The sequence below is a fragment of the Halichoeres trimaculatus genome, unplaced genomic scaffold (genome assembly GCF_033239565.1).
Source record: "Halichoeres trimaculatus isolate MK-OKI-2021-1 unplaced genomic scaffold, fHalTri1.1 fHalTri1_scaffold_5, whole genome shotgun sequence".
Classification (NCBI taxonomy): domain Eukaryota; kingdom Metazoa; phylum Chordata; class Actinopteri; order Labriformes; family Labridae; genus Halichoeres; species Halichoeres trimaculatus.
The window spans coordinates 996,651-1,011,107 of NW_027437183.1; the positions used below are offsets into that span (position 1 = coordinate 996,651).

Consider the following 14,457-nt stretch of genomic DNA (forward strand, 5'->3'; position numbering starts at 1 on the left):
ACATATTTTTCAAAAATGTAAAAATAAATAAATCTCATAACTACAGGGGGGGAACCTGCCACTGGTTAAACAGCAGGAAATAAAAAGACTCCAGATGTGTGTGATGTGAGTATATCTAAACTTAGGACTGGGAGAATTTTTTAATCAAATACAGACTTTTATTTTCCTGAAAATCATCACTCTCAGGTTTTTATTTACACTTTATGCAGCGTCTTTTACGGAGCAGGTTTGGTCACAGCATAAACTCCCTCAGCTCTGAGTCACTCATTGTTCCTGTCAGAGAAAGTGAAAGTACTGATCATAACCAGAAACGTGTGACGAGGGCGGTGACTACGGCTTATTCTCCTGGAGATCAGATTTTAAGTGTGTGTTTCAGTGTGTGTTTCAGTGTGTGTTTCAGTGTGTGTTTCAGTGTGTGTGTGTGTTTTATTAATTCTTTCCACGCTGAGGAGGGGCTTGGAGTGGTGTTGGGCCCATGTGCAAACACAGCCAGAGGGACCGGGCCATAAATCAAACACACCCAGTGACCTCCCAGGATAAAAAGGCCGAGCGTGCTCTGTACATATGTAGGGGCTTGTATGTACTTAAAACAAATGTGTGAGTTAAACACGGACACGCTGCTACATTCAGGCGGGGCCGTGCCATAAATCAAACAAACCCCACAGACTCTCAGGTATGAAAAATAAAGACCCCGCTGAGGTGCGGGGTGGAAAGCGTTCTCTTTGTAGATCAGCAGGAAGCCGAACCGTCAGCTCTCTGATCTATGAAAATAGATCTATGCTTCACTTTTAGAGAGATAACAACACAGCCAGGCCTCAAACCAAACACTTTAAACACCTCACACACATTAAAACACATTAAAGCTTCTCAAACTCCATCTGTACTTAAAGTGCAGAGCTTTTAGTTCCTGTTCAAACTTTCCCCAGAGTTTAATAGTTCCTGTGGCCCATGGTCTGTCTGACTTAGGTAGAGCTGTTTTCAGGGGTAAATTTATCCCCCAAAACTAAAGACTTTAGACCAGAAGTCTGCAACCTTTACATTCAAAGGAGCCATTTTTCCTCAGCTCACCTGGACTAAAGTCATTGAGGAGCCACAAAATCTGCTTTATCTTCACAATAAAGACAAAAAGTGTATAAAGTTCTACACAAAGTAAAAAATTTAGAGGAAAATTATCTTAACAAATATTTGTTGTGTTTGTAAAATTTATCGTGATTTTTTTCTCCTATTTTTAATAAATTTGCAGACATTTAAAAAAAAATAATGAATTGTCAACAGTTTCAAAAATTTGAAAAAACAAATGTTTTTTTTTTTAGAAAATTTCAAAAAATTGCAAAAGTTAAAAAGAATGAGTTTAAATAATTTGCAAAATTTTGCAAAAATTAAAAAACACTGAAATTTGCAAAACCTTAAAAAATGTTATTTTTATTAATTTTAAAAAAAGACAAAAATTCTGAAAAATGAGCAAAAATCAAAAAAATATTTAAATGTGAAAACTGCAAATGTTTGATTGAAATTTGCAAAAAAATAAATAAATATTGAAGTTTGGTGAATTTACAGTAATCATTTTTAAACCATTTTTTTTTTTAATTATAAAAAATTAAAGCTACAAGGAGCCACCACACAGGAGTCATAGAACCTTGTGAGCTGGCTTAAGAAGGCTGGGCTATCGCCGGTAATCATGGTGTAAATAAGCGGCCACTGTAATCTTAGCTGCAACTCGTTCCACTAATGAGGCTCAGCTGAGACACTTTTTCAAGCCAGGCTGATTCAAGCTGCAGCTAAGCACGCGACCGGGGCAGATAAAAAGCCCGGACGTGTCGATAGTTGAAATTATCAAATCATGTCAAAAACATCCGGGACCAGGCTCGTCACGGCAGCTAATGTACCATGGTCACCAAGCCACGCTAGCCCTAAGCCTCGTTAGTGGAACTGAACTCTCACTAAAGTTAGTGAGGCTAACCCAAATACTTCTTCTTGCTGTGAGGCTCCAGTGCTAACGGTTGTGGCGGCGTGCAGCTCAAGACTTGGCATGGAGATTTTTTTTTTTTTTTTTTTTTTTTTTTTGGGAGCAGCTCTTTTATGGCGGTACCGTGGACGTCTCAAGAAATTACAGCTGTAAAAAAAAGCCCCACCAGCCTGTGGTTATCTCTGCTCAAACCCACTTCGATGGTAGACCTGGTCTGATCTGTGTCTGAGTCTTTACAAAGAAAGGAGCCTTTGGCTGCAGCTCAGTGTTTCTACTAACACTGAAATGATCCTCAGCAGGAGCACTGGTCCTTTAAGAGTCAGTATGGGGCAGTGAGAGGACTGAGTCACAGGTAAGACTCTGAGTTTTCACCTTTTGAAACTTCAGCTGAACACACGTGTTAAAGACAGAGCTAACTCAGGTCTGAGACAGCGTCAGCTTGATTATAAACTGAGCATCACACATTTTATTTTCACATCCTCAGACCTAAAACTTCCAGGTACGGACGAGTTGTTCCAGATTCCTCTGAGGACTTGACTCAAAACCAAGATGATGACACACCTTTTCCCGGACTTGCTGTCAAAGGGGGCGGGGACTGTCTTTGCCAAGAGTCTCAGTCTTAAACAGGAAAACTTCACCTGAAGATATGTGTTTTAATGAATGGCCTCGATCTTTCAGCTTCCTCTGAGTGTGTTACTTTATGCTAACTTTTATCAGTGGATGAGAAATTCACAGATCAATCCTACAACGCCTCCTAATGTTGGTTAGATAATGATCTGTGTATATGTTTATCGGTCAGTCTAACATGAAATTAAAAAGGTCAGTACCGTGGAGGAGTCCATCGCTCTGGATAGTAGAAGATGTTTTCATTACATTGATAAAAAAATACTCATGAGAGTGAATTGAAGTTTTGAAGTTACGCTGCTCTGTCCATAAGCTCCTACAACACGTATTAGTTTTTGATGCAGAGTGCGTATGAATACACATCTACGCAGTCATCAGCATCACCCACTTTGTCACGCGTCATAGTGTAGATTGTCTGTTTTAATTGAAATGTCTTTTTAAATTGTCTGTACTGTTTTCCTATGAATATGAATTATAATACATGTGTTTGGATACTTATTTAGAGATTTAGGGGGAATTTAGAGTAAAAATCGGACTTAGCAAAACTTCAGGTTACGAAGCGTTGTAAGAACAAAACTTGTTTTTGTAACTCGAGGACCACCTGTTTTGTCTTTTTTATTCATTTAATTTTTTTTTTTTTTAACTTTTCCTGTCCAGCCTCTTGGAATAAAGTTTTTAATTTTTTTTTTGTAATTTTTTTAAACATTTTTTTTTAATATTTCAATTTCATTTTTTTTTTGACATTAAATGATAAAAAGAATTCCAAGTTTTTTATGAAGATTTAGCAAATTTTTGAATTTTTTTATAACCCCCCCTTTTTTTGCATTTGTTTTTTGCAATTTTTAGAAAGTTTTACATTTTTTAGAAATGAAGCAAAGTTTTGAAATTGCATTATTTTTGCGAATTTATGACCTTTCAGCAATTGTTTTGAAATATCAAAACTTGAACACTTTTTAATTTAATTTTTTTTTAATTTTGCAATTCTTTTGAATGTTATTTTTTTTATTTCAAACTTGTTGAAATTTCATACATTTCCAAATTAACAAAATCTATGACATTACAAATTTCTTTTTTTCTTAAATTTGCAAATTTATCAAAAATAAAAACTAAGAAATTATACAGACAATATTATAAACACAAAAAACTTCTTGTTTAGATAATTATTCACTAGATTAATCACTTTTTTTGTCTTATATGAAGATAAAGTACATTTGCTCCTGAATGACTTTAATCCAGGTGAGCTGAGGAAAAATGGCTCTTTTGAAAGTAAAGGATGCAGACCCCTGGTCTACAGGAACTCTGATTATTTGTGTATTTCTACTTCTTTATGTATTGACATCCAAGCTTTTAAATCAATAAAGAATCAAATCGATACTGAACTGAATCACAACCTAAAGATCTGAAGTTCCCACAGACCGAGGAGTTCCCCACCCCAATGATGATCCTTTCTGGTTCATGTTGGACTGTAAAACCTCAGACCTGCAACATGAATCATTGTACATCAGACCCCACAGAAATCAGACTCTGATGGGTCCTTGTTTTTCTGCGTAGCCACAGTAGCTTTAAAACGTGTTTTCCTCTGTGTCAGAAGCAGGTGTTGAGTCATTTCTTGGCAGAGCTGTTTCCCTGTTCTTTCCTGTAGGCAGGTGTTATCAAAAGTTTAAACTATCACCTCATCCAGGTGAGTGTTAGCTCCGCCCATTCACTGCTGTAAAACCTGCCGGAGGACTGTCTGCTCGTCTCAAACCTGACTGTACCGACCTGTTACACACACGCTCTGAGACTTTACCTGAAATCTATCTGCAGGTGTGTGTGATCTGATGGACTCCAGTATTACCTGCAGCTCACTGCCCGACAGGATGTTTATTCATCCAGAAGCTAGAAAACAACTGCAGTAACCGACCAAAACACCAGGTGAGTGTGTCACGTTTCACTTTGTGCAGCGATAAGGACAAACAGAATACACCACTAGAGGAGAAATGTAGCTGTCGGTTTGGAAAGTTTGGCTGATAAAATCTGTTTTTGTTTTTGTTTAACTCTTCGAATAAGTGTGAGATACTTTTTTGTATTTTTATAAGGGTTTTGTGCAGTATAAAAGTGATGTTTGTGTCTAAGAGCTTTGTTTTGTAATACATATTTAAGACACTTAAACTTGGCATCTATCTGTTATTTTATTATGTAATATCAGAGCTGCCAAGCCTCATTAGATCAGTGTATGTAAGTAATGTGAACTATGTAGATGGAAATATGCACCTGCTGTCTGTTCACCTGTTCTCTGACATTACCAAAGAGGAAACAACATATTTCTACAGTGCAGTCCTTGTTTTTTTTTACCCAGAATCCCTGGAGCATTGTCTGAAGAGAACAGATCTTTATTTATCACTGTTATTGTATGTGTTGTCATGTCAGGTCTGATATTTCTTCTTTTGTCACAGCTAACAGGCACCAGCTTCTGTGAGTGAAGGGGAATTTGTGGAGGGAATGATGGCTTCACAATCATCTGGTGAGTGATTAGTGGTTAATTATATGAGAGGTGTTGTCAGTGAAGAGGCAGCTCAGAGAAAACACAAAAGAGACAACTTAACAACCACCTTACAATTCAGTTGAGTCAAATAAATGAATGAAATATGAAATCATTTAAGATTTTTTTTGCCTCAAGTGTTTTTATTTTTCTTAGGGCGTGAAAAAATGTTCTCATTTCAAAAAATGTCCTCTCCAGTGGACTACATGCTCCTGAATGTTCAACATCAAACAGTATGAACTTCAGCTTATTATTATTATTTTTTAGATAATTCCATGAAAAAGTATTTTTTTTATCCTTTGAAAAATATTTGAACATATTTTGACACATTTTAACTTTGTATGTTTTATAGTTGATAAGCAACTTCAAAAACAACATCAACATGTCTGTAAATTTATGGACGAAATCAAGTATTAAGGAAATAAATCAAAACCATTATTTTTTTTTATTACCTTAGACCAGGGGTCTGTAACCTTTACATTAAATTCACTGAAAGTCATTCAGGAGCCACAGAATCTACTTTATCTTCACATTATGACCAAAATAAGTGATTAATCTAGAGAATAATGATCTAAACCATAAGTATTTTGTGTTTACAAAATGTTACATGTGATTTCTCAGCTTTTTATTTTTGATAAATTAGCAAATTTAAGAAGAACAAATAATCGTAATGTCATAGATTTTATAAATTTGCACAATGTATGAAATTTCAATAAGTTGGAAATTTGAAAATAATTAAAATTTCAAAAATATGCAATTAAAAAAAGACATTTAAAAATGTGTAAAAAAAAAATATATATATATATATATTTAAAAAAAAAAAAGCTAAAATGTCAGAAATTTGCCCAAAAAAATCCTTGAATAATGCAATTGTAAAATTTTGCTAAATTTCCAGAAAATTGTAAAAAATTTCCCCCCCAAAATTTTTTTAAATTAGAATTCCTTTTCTTAATTTGCAAAAATATCCAAAAAATTGAAATCAAAATTTTAAAAAATGATAATAAAATTATTTAATTAAATAATTAATTTAAAAAAAGGAAAATAAAATCACAAAATAATTAAAAGCTTTATCCCAAAAGGGGATTCATTTTTAGTATAAAATGTTATATCATGATTTTACCTAGTGTCTGTGTCGTTATCATCATTTTGTAAGACAAAAAAATCTTTATTTCAAGAATATCTTTTTTTAAACTACAAGGAGCCAATGCAAGAAAGTCAAAGAGCCGCATGAGGGTCCAGAGCCACAGGTTGAGGACCCCTGCGTTAGAATAATAAAAAAAAAAAAGCACAGAGGCAAACAAAAGTATTTTTTTTTATTTTACTGAAGTTAAGAGTTTGACTGAAGTACGGTAGATGTTAAAACAAAGAGAGAAGAGACAAACCTCAGCAGTGAACAAGAGGACTACTTCAAACTTGTTGAGTACTTGTTTTAATATCTCAAGTTACAGTCCACTGTTCAGCAGTTTAGCAGTGAGAAGTAAGATCTGTCCACTCTGGAGCCTAACTGTCAGGCAGAAAAGGGACAGAAGCTAAAAGGGCTAAACTCTTTGTGCTAATGTTGGTTCCGACCCACATTCAGCAGTTATTCTGCAGTGGTCTGTTCAAACTTGAGAGTCTATCAATAAAATGAAGAGCCAGGTTACGTTAGCTCTGCTTGGTGAGGTTGGAGTTGGTAGATGAGCTCTGGTAGGACAGAACCAGGATTCACTAACGTTACACGTTACAGACACGTCTCGAAACACCGGGCTGTGAGGAACACTCAACAGATAGTCCGCTCAGCTTCAGGACACTAAACAACTAATTGAGTTTAAAACGTTTGAATGTTATCACCTTTCAAACTATAAATAAATACATTAACTTGTTCCTTTGCATCCTGGGAGAAGTTGTCTCTTTAACAAAGAATGGTAGCATTAAAAAGAAGATGATCTGCCCGCCTTGGCAAGAGTCTTTCATAAAATTCCCACAGTACCTTGAAGTAGCCAACCAACGTGAGAGATCCTAACAGAGTCTTACAGCCCAGAGTCCATCAAGGTATTGTTCAGAAGATTCCCTACGTGAAATTACAGAAGTATTAACACTTTTTTAATCTTTAAACAGCATCTGAACTCAAGATCCTGGTGGTTGGGAAGAAACTGAGTGAGAAGACGACAATAAGCAACCTCATTGCTGGAAAAAAAGATGGTCCTCACCCTAGAGTGTCCATGCAACTTCAGCAGATCCAAGGGAAGTGGGGGACGACACCGTTCACGCTCGTAAAAACAGGAGATGTATTTGGTTTGCCCGAACACAAAGTCAAGTTTCAGCTGACAAAGAGCGCCGCTCAGTGCGCTCCCCGGCCGAATGTCCTGCTGCTGTTGGTGAACCCTTCAGATTTTACAGAGGAAAACAGACAAAGACTGAAGCTCATCGTAAGCTTCTTCGGAGAGGACGCTTGGAAATACTCACTGCTCATCGTCACACAAAGTTACAGTGAGGACAACGCTGCTGTCAATCAGCTCATTAGAGACTGCAGGCAACAGTTTGCCATTGACTTGGATGAGCAAGTTTTTCAAGAGGATGTTCGTGAGCAACTGTTGAATACAATCAAGAGCATAGTACATGGACACAAGAGAGAGTCTTTAACCTTTACTGAGGGCAATGAGATCAGGGTGGAGGAAGACTTCAGGTTAGAGAAAGATGTCAAAGTAGAGAAAGATGCCAAGGTAGAGACAGATGTCAAGGTGGAGAAAGATCTTAAGGTAGAGAAAGATGTCACGGTAGAGAAAGATGTCAAGGTAGAGAAAGATGTCACGGTAGCCCCAGCACAAACTGAACCTCCTTTGAATCTTGTGTTGTGTGGTAGACATGACGCTTTAAAGATATCAGCGGCTACGGCAATTCTTGGAGAGCGATGGCTTGGTCCGACCACTGACTCAGAGTGTGTAAAAAATGTAGCAGAGGTGTTGGGACGTTCGGTCACCCTGGTCGAGCTGCCGGCCTTGCATGGGAAACCCCCGGCACTAGCAAAGAAGGAGTCATTCAAAGGTGTGACACTTTGTGATCCAGAGGGTGTCCACTCTTTTGTCATGGTGCTTCCTTTGAACACGCCTAGTGAGGAAGACAAGAAAGAGTTGGAAACCATCCAGAGCACCTTCAAGTCAAGAGTGAAAGATTTCACCATGGTTCTTTTTGTCGTAGACAAGAACCCTAACTTCCCAGCAGTTACACGGTTTCTCAAAGAGAACAGGGACATTCGGCAGCTCCTCCTGGACTGTGGTGAAAGATTTGTTGTGTTCAACATCAATGATGAGCAGCAAGTTGCTGAGGTGCTACATACGGTGGAGAAGATGGGGGATGCAGGGTGCAGAGGCTTCACAAAGGACATGTTTCCAAAGCCTTTGGTTAGTCGTCCATCTTTTCAAGCGTCTAAAAACCAGAATGCAGGTGTTCCCAGGATTCCCCGGAAGAGGGATTGTGTAGGACAGGGGCAGGTGAAAGAGTCCCCCAGGATTTCAACAAGCAGAGAGGTTCCCATGAGGAAAGAGCCAGTTGGTACACCGAAGGGTGAAGGGACTGATGGGATTGTGAAGAGCAGACGCCCTCTTAGTGCAATAAGTGCTGTGAAGGAGAAACTGCCTGGCATGGTGGGGGCTGGGAAGAGAGGCAATTCAAAGAAGTCTGTAAAGGATCAAGGGTTTATCTGGAGGGCACACAGTACAGAGCCCTCAGGGACCAATCAGAGGACAGAGTGTCTCAGAATTGTGCTGATTGGGAAGACTGGTTGTGGAAAGAGCGCCACAGGAAACACCATTCTGGGCATGGATCGTTTTGACTCTAAAGTCTCCTCAAGTTCAGTCACATCGCAATGCAAGAAAGAGACGGTGGAGATCGATGGGCACGACGTCTCTGTGGTCGACACCCCCGGCTTGTTTGACACAACTCTGTCCAATGAGGACGTTCAAAAGGAGCTCGTCAAATGCATCAACCTGCTGTCTCCTGGACCTCACGTGTTCCTGTTGGTGCTGCAAATCGGCCGCTTCACGCGGGAAGAAAGAGACACACTGGAGATGATCATGACCGTCTTTGGGGAGAAGTCGAAGGACTTCATCATCGTCACATTCACCAAAGGGGACGACCTCGGAGACACAACAATGGAGAGTTACATCAAGGACGACAATGAAGGCTCCGTCAGGAAACTGATAGAAGACTGTGGGGGGAGGTACCAGGTCTTCAATAACAGGGACAAGGGGAACAAAGCTCAGGTCCAAGAGCTGCTGGCAAAGATCAAGGCAATGATACGAGACAACGGTGGAGGCCACTACACCTCTGAGATGTTCAGAGAGGCAGAGGAGGCCATAGAGAAAGAAATGCAGAAGATCATGAAAGAAAAAGAGCCAGAGATCCAGAGGGAGCAGAGGGACTTAGAGAGGAGGCAGCAAGAAGAGGAGGCACAGAGGAAGCACAAGATGATGGAGCGGATCGCTCAATTTGATCAAGGAAGAGAAGAAAGAGAAAGAAAGGCTAAAGAGGAAGAAGAACGAGTAAAAGAGGAGCAAGAGAGAAGGAGGAGAATGATCGAGGAAGAGGAGAGGAAGAGGAAGGTAGAGGAAGAGGAAAAGCAACGCGAGATGGAGCGAAACATTTATGTTCTGGATAAAAAAATCATTCAAGAGTCAGACAATAAAGCTCATGTCCAGAAGATGTTACTAATGCAAAACAGAGACGAGATGAAGAAAGAACAAGAGGCCTGGCTGCAGGAGAGACAGGAGTGGTGGGCCAAACATCAAGAAGAGGAGGAGAGGAGGCAGGAAGAGGAGAGGAAACGACTGAAGAAGCTCAGGGAGGAGCACGAGCAGGAAATGAGGAGATACGAAAACCAAAGAATGGAAGAAGAAAGACGCAGAAAACAAAAAGAGGCACAAGAAATGAAAGAGATTCAAGACGAATATGAGAAAAGGATGAGGGAGCTGAGGAGTAGTAACGAAGCAGAGGCCAGGAGGAGGGCCGAGGAGCACAACGGACTCATACACGTCTACGAAAACGACTTCACCAGAGAGTTAAGCCAGCGCGCAGATGAAATTGAGAGTCTGAAGAAGAAACACAGACAGTACAACGACTTCATCATCAACCAGCTGTGCCAGGACAAGGAGCTCACCAGAGACTTCAACAAGATGAAGAAAAGACACGAAGTGGAGCTGTACTACCTGGAGTCCAAAAGTCACACAGAAGAGCGCCACCTAGAAATCATCCAGCTGAAGGAACAACAGGAGGAAGAAATACATCGCTGGGTGGAGGAACATCTGAAGAGAGCCCCACGAAAGAAGGGCTGCACTATTTCATGAGCTGGTTCTGGTTACTGTTTGCAACCAGCGCCCCCTGTGAACAAGTAGAGTACTGCAAGGACTAATGTAATTCTGTTTTCCATTGACAGTCAAAAAACTAGGGACATGGAAAGAAACCCTGCATTAAATAATACTGAAGAGGTAGAATAAAAAGGGAAGTCTGAAATAAAAACAGTTTTTGGTGTGAAACCTGATTAAAGCTGCTTTTACATTTTTTGAAGGATTAAATCACATATTTAAGTTTGTTTTTATGAGTCAGAAAACATAACGCTGTAAATATCTTTTCATAGTTTGAGGGCGTATACAGTATTTATCAAAAACGTTTTATGTTAATCACGTGTAATGTGTCTTCACAGATCAGAGTGAAAATATGTTCTCATTGTTTTAAAAAATATAAAAGAGACATAAATAAAGTGTCCAATTTGTTATGTTTTCTTTACTCTTTTTCCAACATTGACTGCTGATTAGGTAAAGCATCTGTAGTTCAGCTGTCAATGTTACATATTCGTGAAGATGAGCCTGTGTTTTGGCAAAAGAGGAAAGTAATTGTTCTTTAAACTGAATTTAAACTGTATGCAGCATAATAAGTTTGCTTGTTTTGTGGTCACTTGTCCGAAACAATACTACACCATTGACTACCTCTACCTTTACAAAGCTACGGATGTTTTGGAGCTAAGAGTGACTGTGCTAACTGGAGACCTTCAGCTGAATGTGTCAGTGATTGTTGGCTGACAGTCTCCAGTTACCAGGGTCACACTTTCCACTGAAACACCAGAGGTGTCTGTGATTTCTTCGATGTGTTTGTGTCTGAGCCTCAGTTCACAGGTCTGACTGTAAATGAGTCACATTAACTGATCAAACTCTGAATCCAGGTTTTACAGAGCTAGTAAAAAAGTTGTTTGGTCGTTGAGGTTAGAAACCAAATTCAACTCTAAGGGCTCAACATGGAGTGTAAACAATCAGAGGAAGTTTGAATGATGATGAACAGAAACAGATTTTGTGTTCACAGTCAAAGTAAAGAAAATTATTAAACTATAAACTCTGATAATAATCAATCCTAAAATGCTAAATTGTTATAATCATTCTGAGAGATCTGGAGCAAGTCTCTGTCTGGACGTTATTTCCTGGATCCTTTGTCATGACCAAGGTCTCAGACTCAGTGGTCTGTGTTCTGGTCTTTGGCTTGGGAGGGTTTATATGGAGGACTGAAAGTGCCAAACTGAAATATATAAAAATATCATCAGTTAAAAGAATAGTTAAATAATCAAATAAATGGATAAATAAATCCGTAAATGTGCCAATAATTATGTATTATTGGAAATAAATCAATAAGCAATCACATAAATATATAACTATTTCATTAATCAAATAAAAGTCTTATGAAACACTTATTGAATTAATTAAATGTGTCATTAATTATTTAAAATGTTTATTTGTCGAATGCATACCTAAATTTACCCACCAAAGTAATGTTTGTGACTCAACCATTATCAGTCCCACCCACTGAAATATAAATAAATTCATGATGTACTGCGATAGCGGTAACCATGAAATAATTATATAAATAACTCAATAATTATTTAAATGAGCGATTCATTAAATAAATAATTAAGTCATTAAATTTAGGTTTACATTTGACAAAAAAAAAAAATTAAAACACTTTATGACACATTAAATTAATTAATTAAGTATTTCACAAGCTTTTTACTTTATTAATGAAATAATTGTGTTTTTTGAAATATTTATTTATTTATTTATTTAATCAGTTTTTGAATTAATTGTGTTTTTATATATTTCATTTTGGCACTTTTAGTCCTCCACAGGTTTCTGCTTTACTGACATTAATTTATGTCTTTATATTTAACTGTTTAATATGAGAAGTGTTCTGGTTCCTGTTTGTAGTGCGAATGTGATATCAACCAATCAGGAGCATGCATGCAAAACAGTCTGTTTGCAGAGCAACAGCAGGAGTTCTAGAACTCTGACATCACAGAGAGTATTCTGTCAGTGATCTCGGAACTGTCAGTCAAAAGCAAACAACATCTGGTTTATAAAAATGAAGCTTATGTGGGTCAAGAATCCACTGAACCCAGCAGATGAAGCAGTTGATAAATGTGTGATGTGTTCACTAAAACTATGGGATATCTTTACATGTCATGTGAGAAAACTCCAACAGCAGGTGTATAAACAGCAGAACATCAGAAGAGTAACAGTAGAAGGTGGGGGAAGCTCTCCTTACCTGTACTGAACAACCATCATGTTCTGCTCCCCACAGTGTCTGGCACAGCGGATATACCTCATCCAGCTGGACTTGCTGGGATCATTGCCATCGATAAAGTGCTGTAACGTCCCCTCTGCATCGTAGATCTGGAACACACAGACACACAGGGTCAAAGGTCAGGGCAGAGCGGGACATCACAGTCCTGTGTCTGATGTCAAAGAGCACTTTTCCCCCTCTCAGAGGCAGAAACAAGGACTGCAGCGACATTACTGTCCATGATTCACACCATAAAACATGTTTAACCCTTTTATAGATTTATACAAAAAGAACAACACCATGAGAACAAATACCTGTGAATGATTCAACACAAAATGTGAAAGTTAATTCCTTTTGATGGTCGGAAAGGATTTTTTCTTAGTGTTGTTATTATATCTATAACAGCAACCCCAAAATAACTCAGCCAGCTGGTGGTTTGACTGTTAGAAAACAACGACAGAGTTTCCACAAGATTTTAAGGAGTTCCCTTTAAATAAATGAATAAAAGATCCTGCAAAATTTCTGTTCTACAGCCAGACATCATGTGCAAAACGTTTGTTGATGTACAGGATTCTTAATCAGGAGTATTTATGGTAAACAAAGAGAAAGAAAGTGTGATCTGGAAAGAAATCCACTACTTTTTGATACAGTTTCAGTGTCAATTTCTCTACCTTTAGCTAAAAAAAAACAAAATAAATAAATAAATGACTTAATTAAAAAAAATAATAATAATAATTAAAGTCTTTCAAACACACTTCCTTAGCATCACTTTGTCATCCTCTCCTCTGCAGTCAGTAAAGTTTATTTAAGGCCTGCTGGGTGTTGAATGTAAAACAAACTTGATTTATACCAGCTTAAAAGCCTCACTGCTCCATGTTTTCATGTGTCAGTGTAAAAACAAGGTCTAAAAATAAAACAGTGGGCACAAAAAATAGCACAAGATCATAACAGTCGTCATTAAGACAGAGGTTTAGAAGGAGCCTACATTTTGTGCTGCGCTGTCCCGTGACAGACCTTGGTGTTTGAGGTCCACTCCCTCTAATGTGTCCTGAAGTACCAGATCCAACTCTGTTAATCTATTCTCGAGTTTAGGATTTGAGAAGGAGGTCGTTGCTAACCCCTCCCTGCGTCCGTCCACCTGCTCAGGTTGATGCAGTGTGACTGACCTGAGCCGATAGCCGATCTCTCTGCTGTCCATACGAGCGACAACCAATCAATTCAGAGAGAATCACAGGAAGCAGCTTCATTTTTCTTCCTCTCAGTGTCTGTTTCCCACTACTTCCACGTATACTTCATTTTCTCTCTGCAACGTCTTTATTCAGGTTCATACGTGTTGGAAAACCACCAACGTTTCAACGACCAGATGTCACATCAATCCTATCTGCCAACAAAAGTCAGATATGGACAGTAATGGGTCCTGTTCCTGTGTTTCTGACTCAGTGAAGGTGGTTTTTAGCTGTATCTTGATGACCTGCGGTGACCCGCTGCCCGAGCAGAGGCCTCTGCGTGTCTGCAGAGCGCGCAGCGAGGACTGAAGCTGCAGATAGCCGTAGCATCCTGCAGCAGCAGCTGGTTTCTAGCTTCGTGCTGTTCTGTCAAAGACATTTCGTCCTCCTGTGTTTATCCAATCCATCGCTACGAAATTCCATCTGCGAGACAAACGGCCAAATCTGACGCCATGTTTGGTTCAACAGCTTTAAAGAGCTGCAAACATTAGCAGGCCGCCGGCGTCACTTCACAGCTCCGGCTGTCGTTTCTCCAACAATGG

General features: G+C 38.8%; 2 protein-coding genes across 2 annotated transcripts in view; one reads left to right on the forward strand and one right to left on the reverse strand.

The window, feature by feature from the left end:
• prdm6 (PR domain containing 6) overlaps positions 1-14,457 on the reverse strand; it is an 88,218-nt gene that overhangs the window by 46,474 nt on the left and 27,287 nt on the right. The window contains exon 4 of the mRNA XM_074671120.1: positions 12,672-12,799. Within this exon, the coding sequence (XP_074527221.1) occupies positions 12,672-12,799 (128 nt within the window). The remainder of the gene's footprint in view (positions 1-12,671; positions 12,800-14,457) is intronic.
• On the forward strand, positions 7,313-10,432 carry LOC141789984 (uncharacterized). Its single transcript, XM_074669606.1, has one exon. It carries the CDS (start codon positions 7,313-7,315, stop codon positions 10,430-10,432), a length of 3,120 nt encoding a protein of 1,039 aa, XP_074525707.1.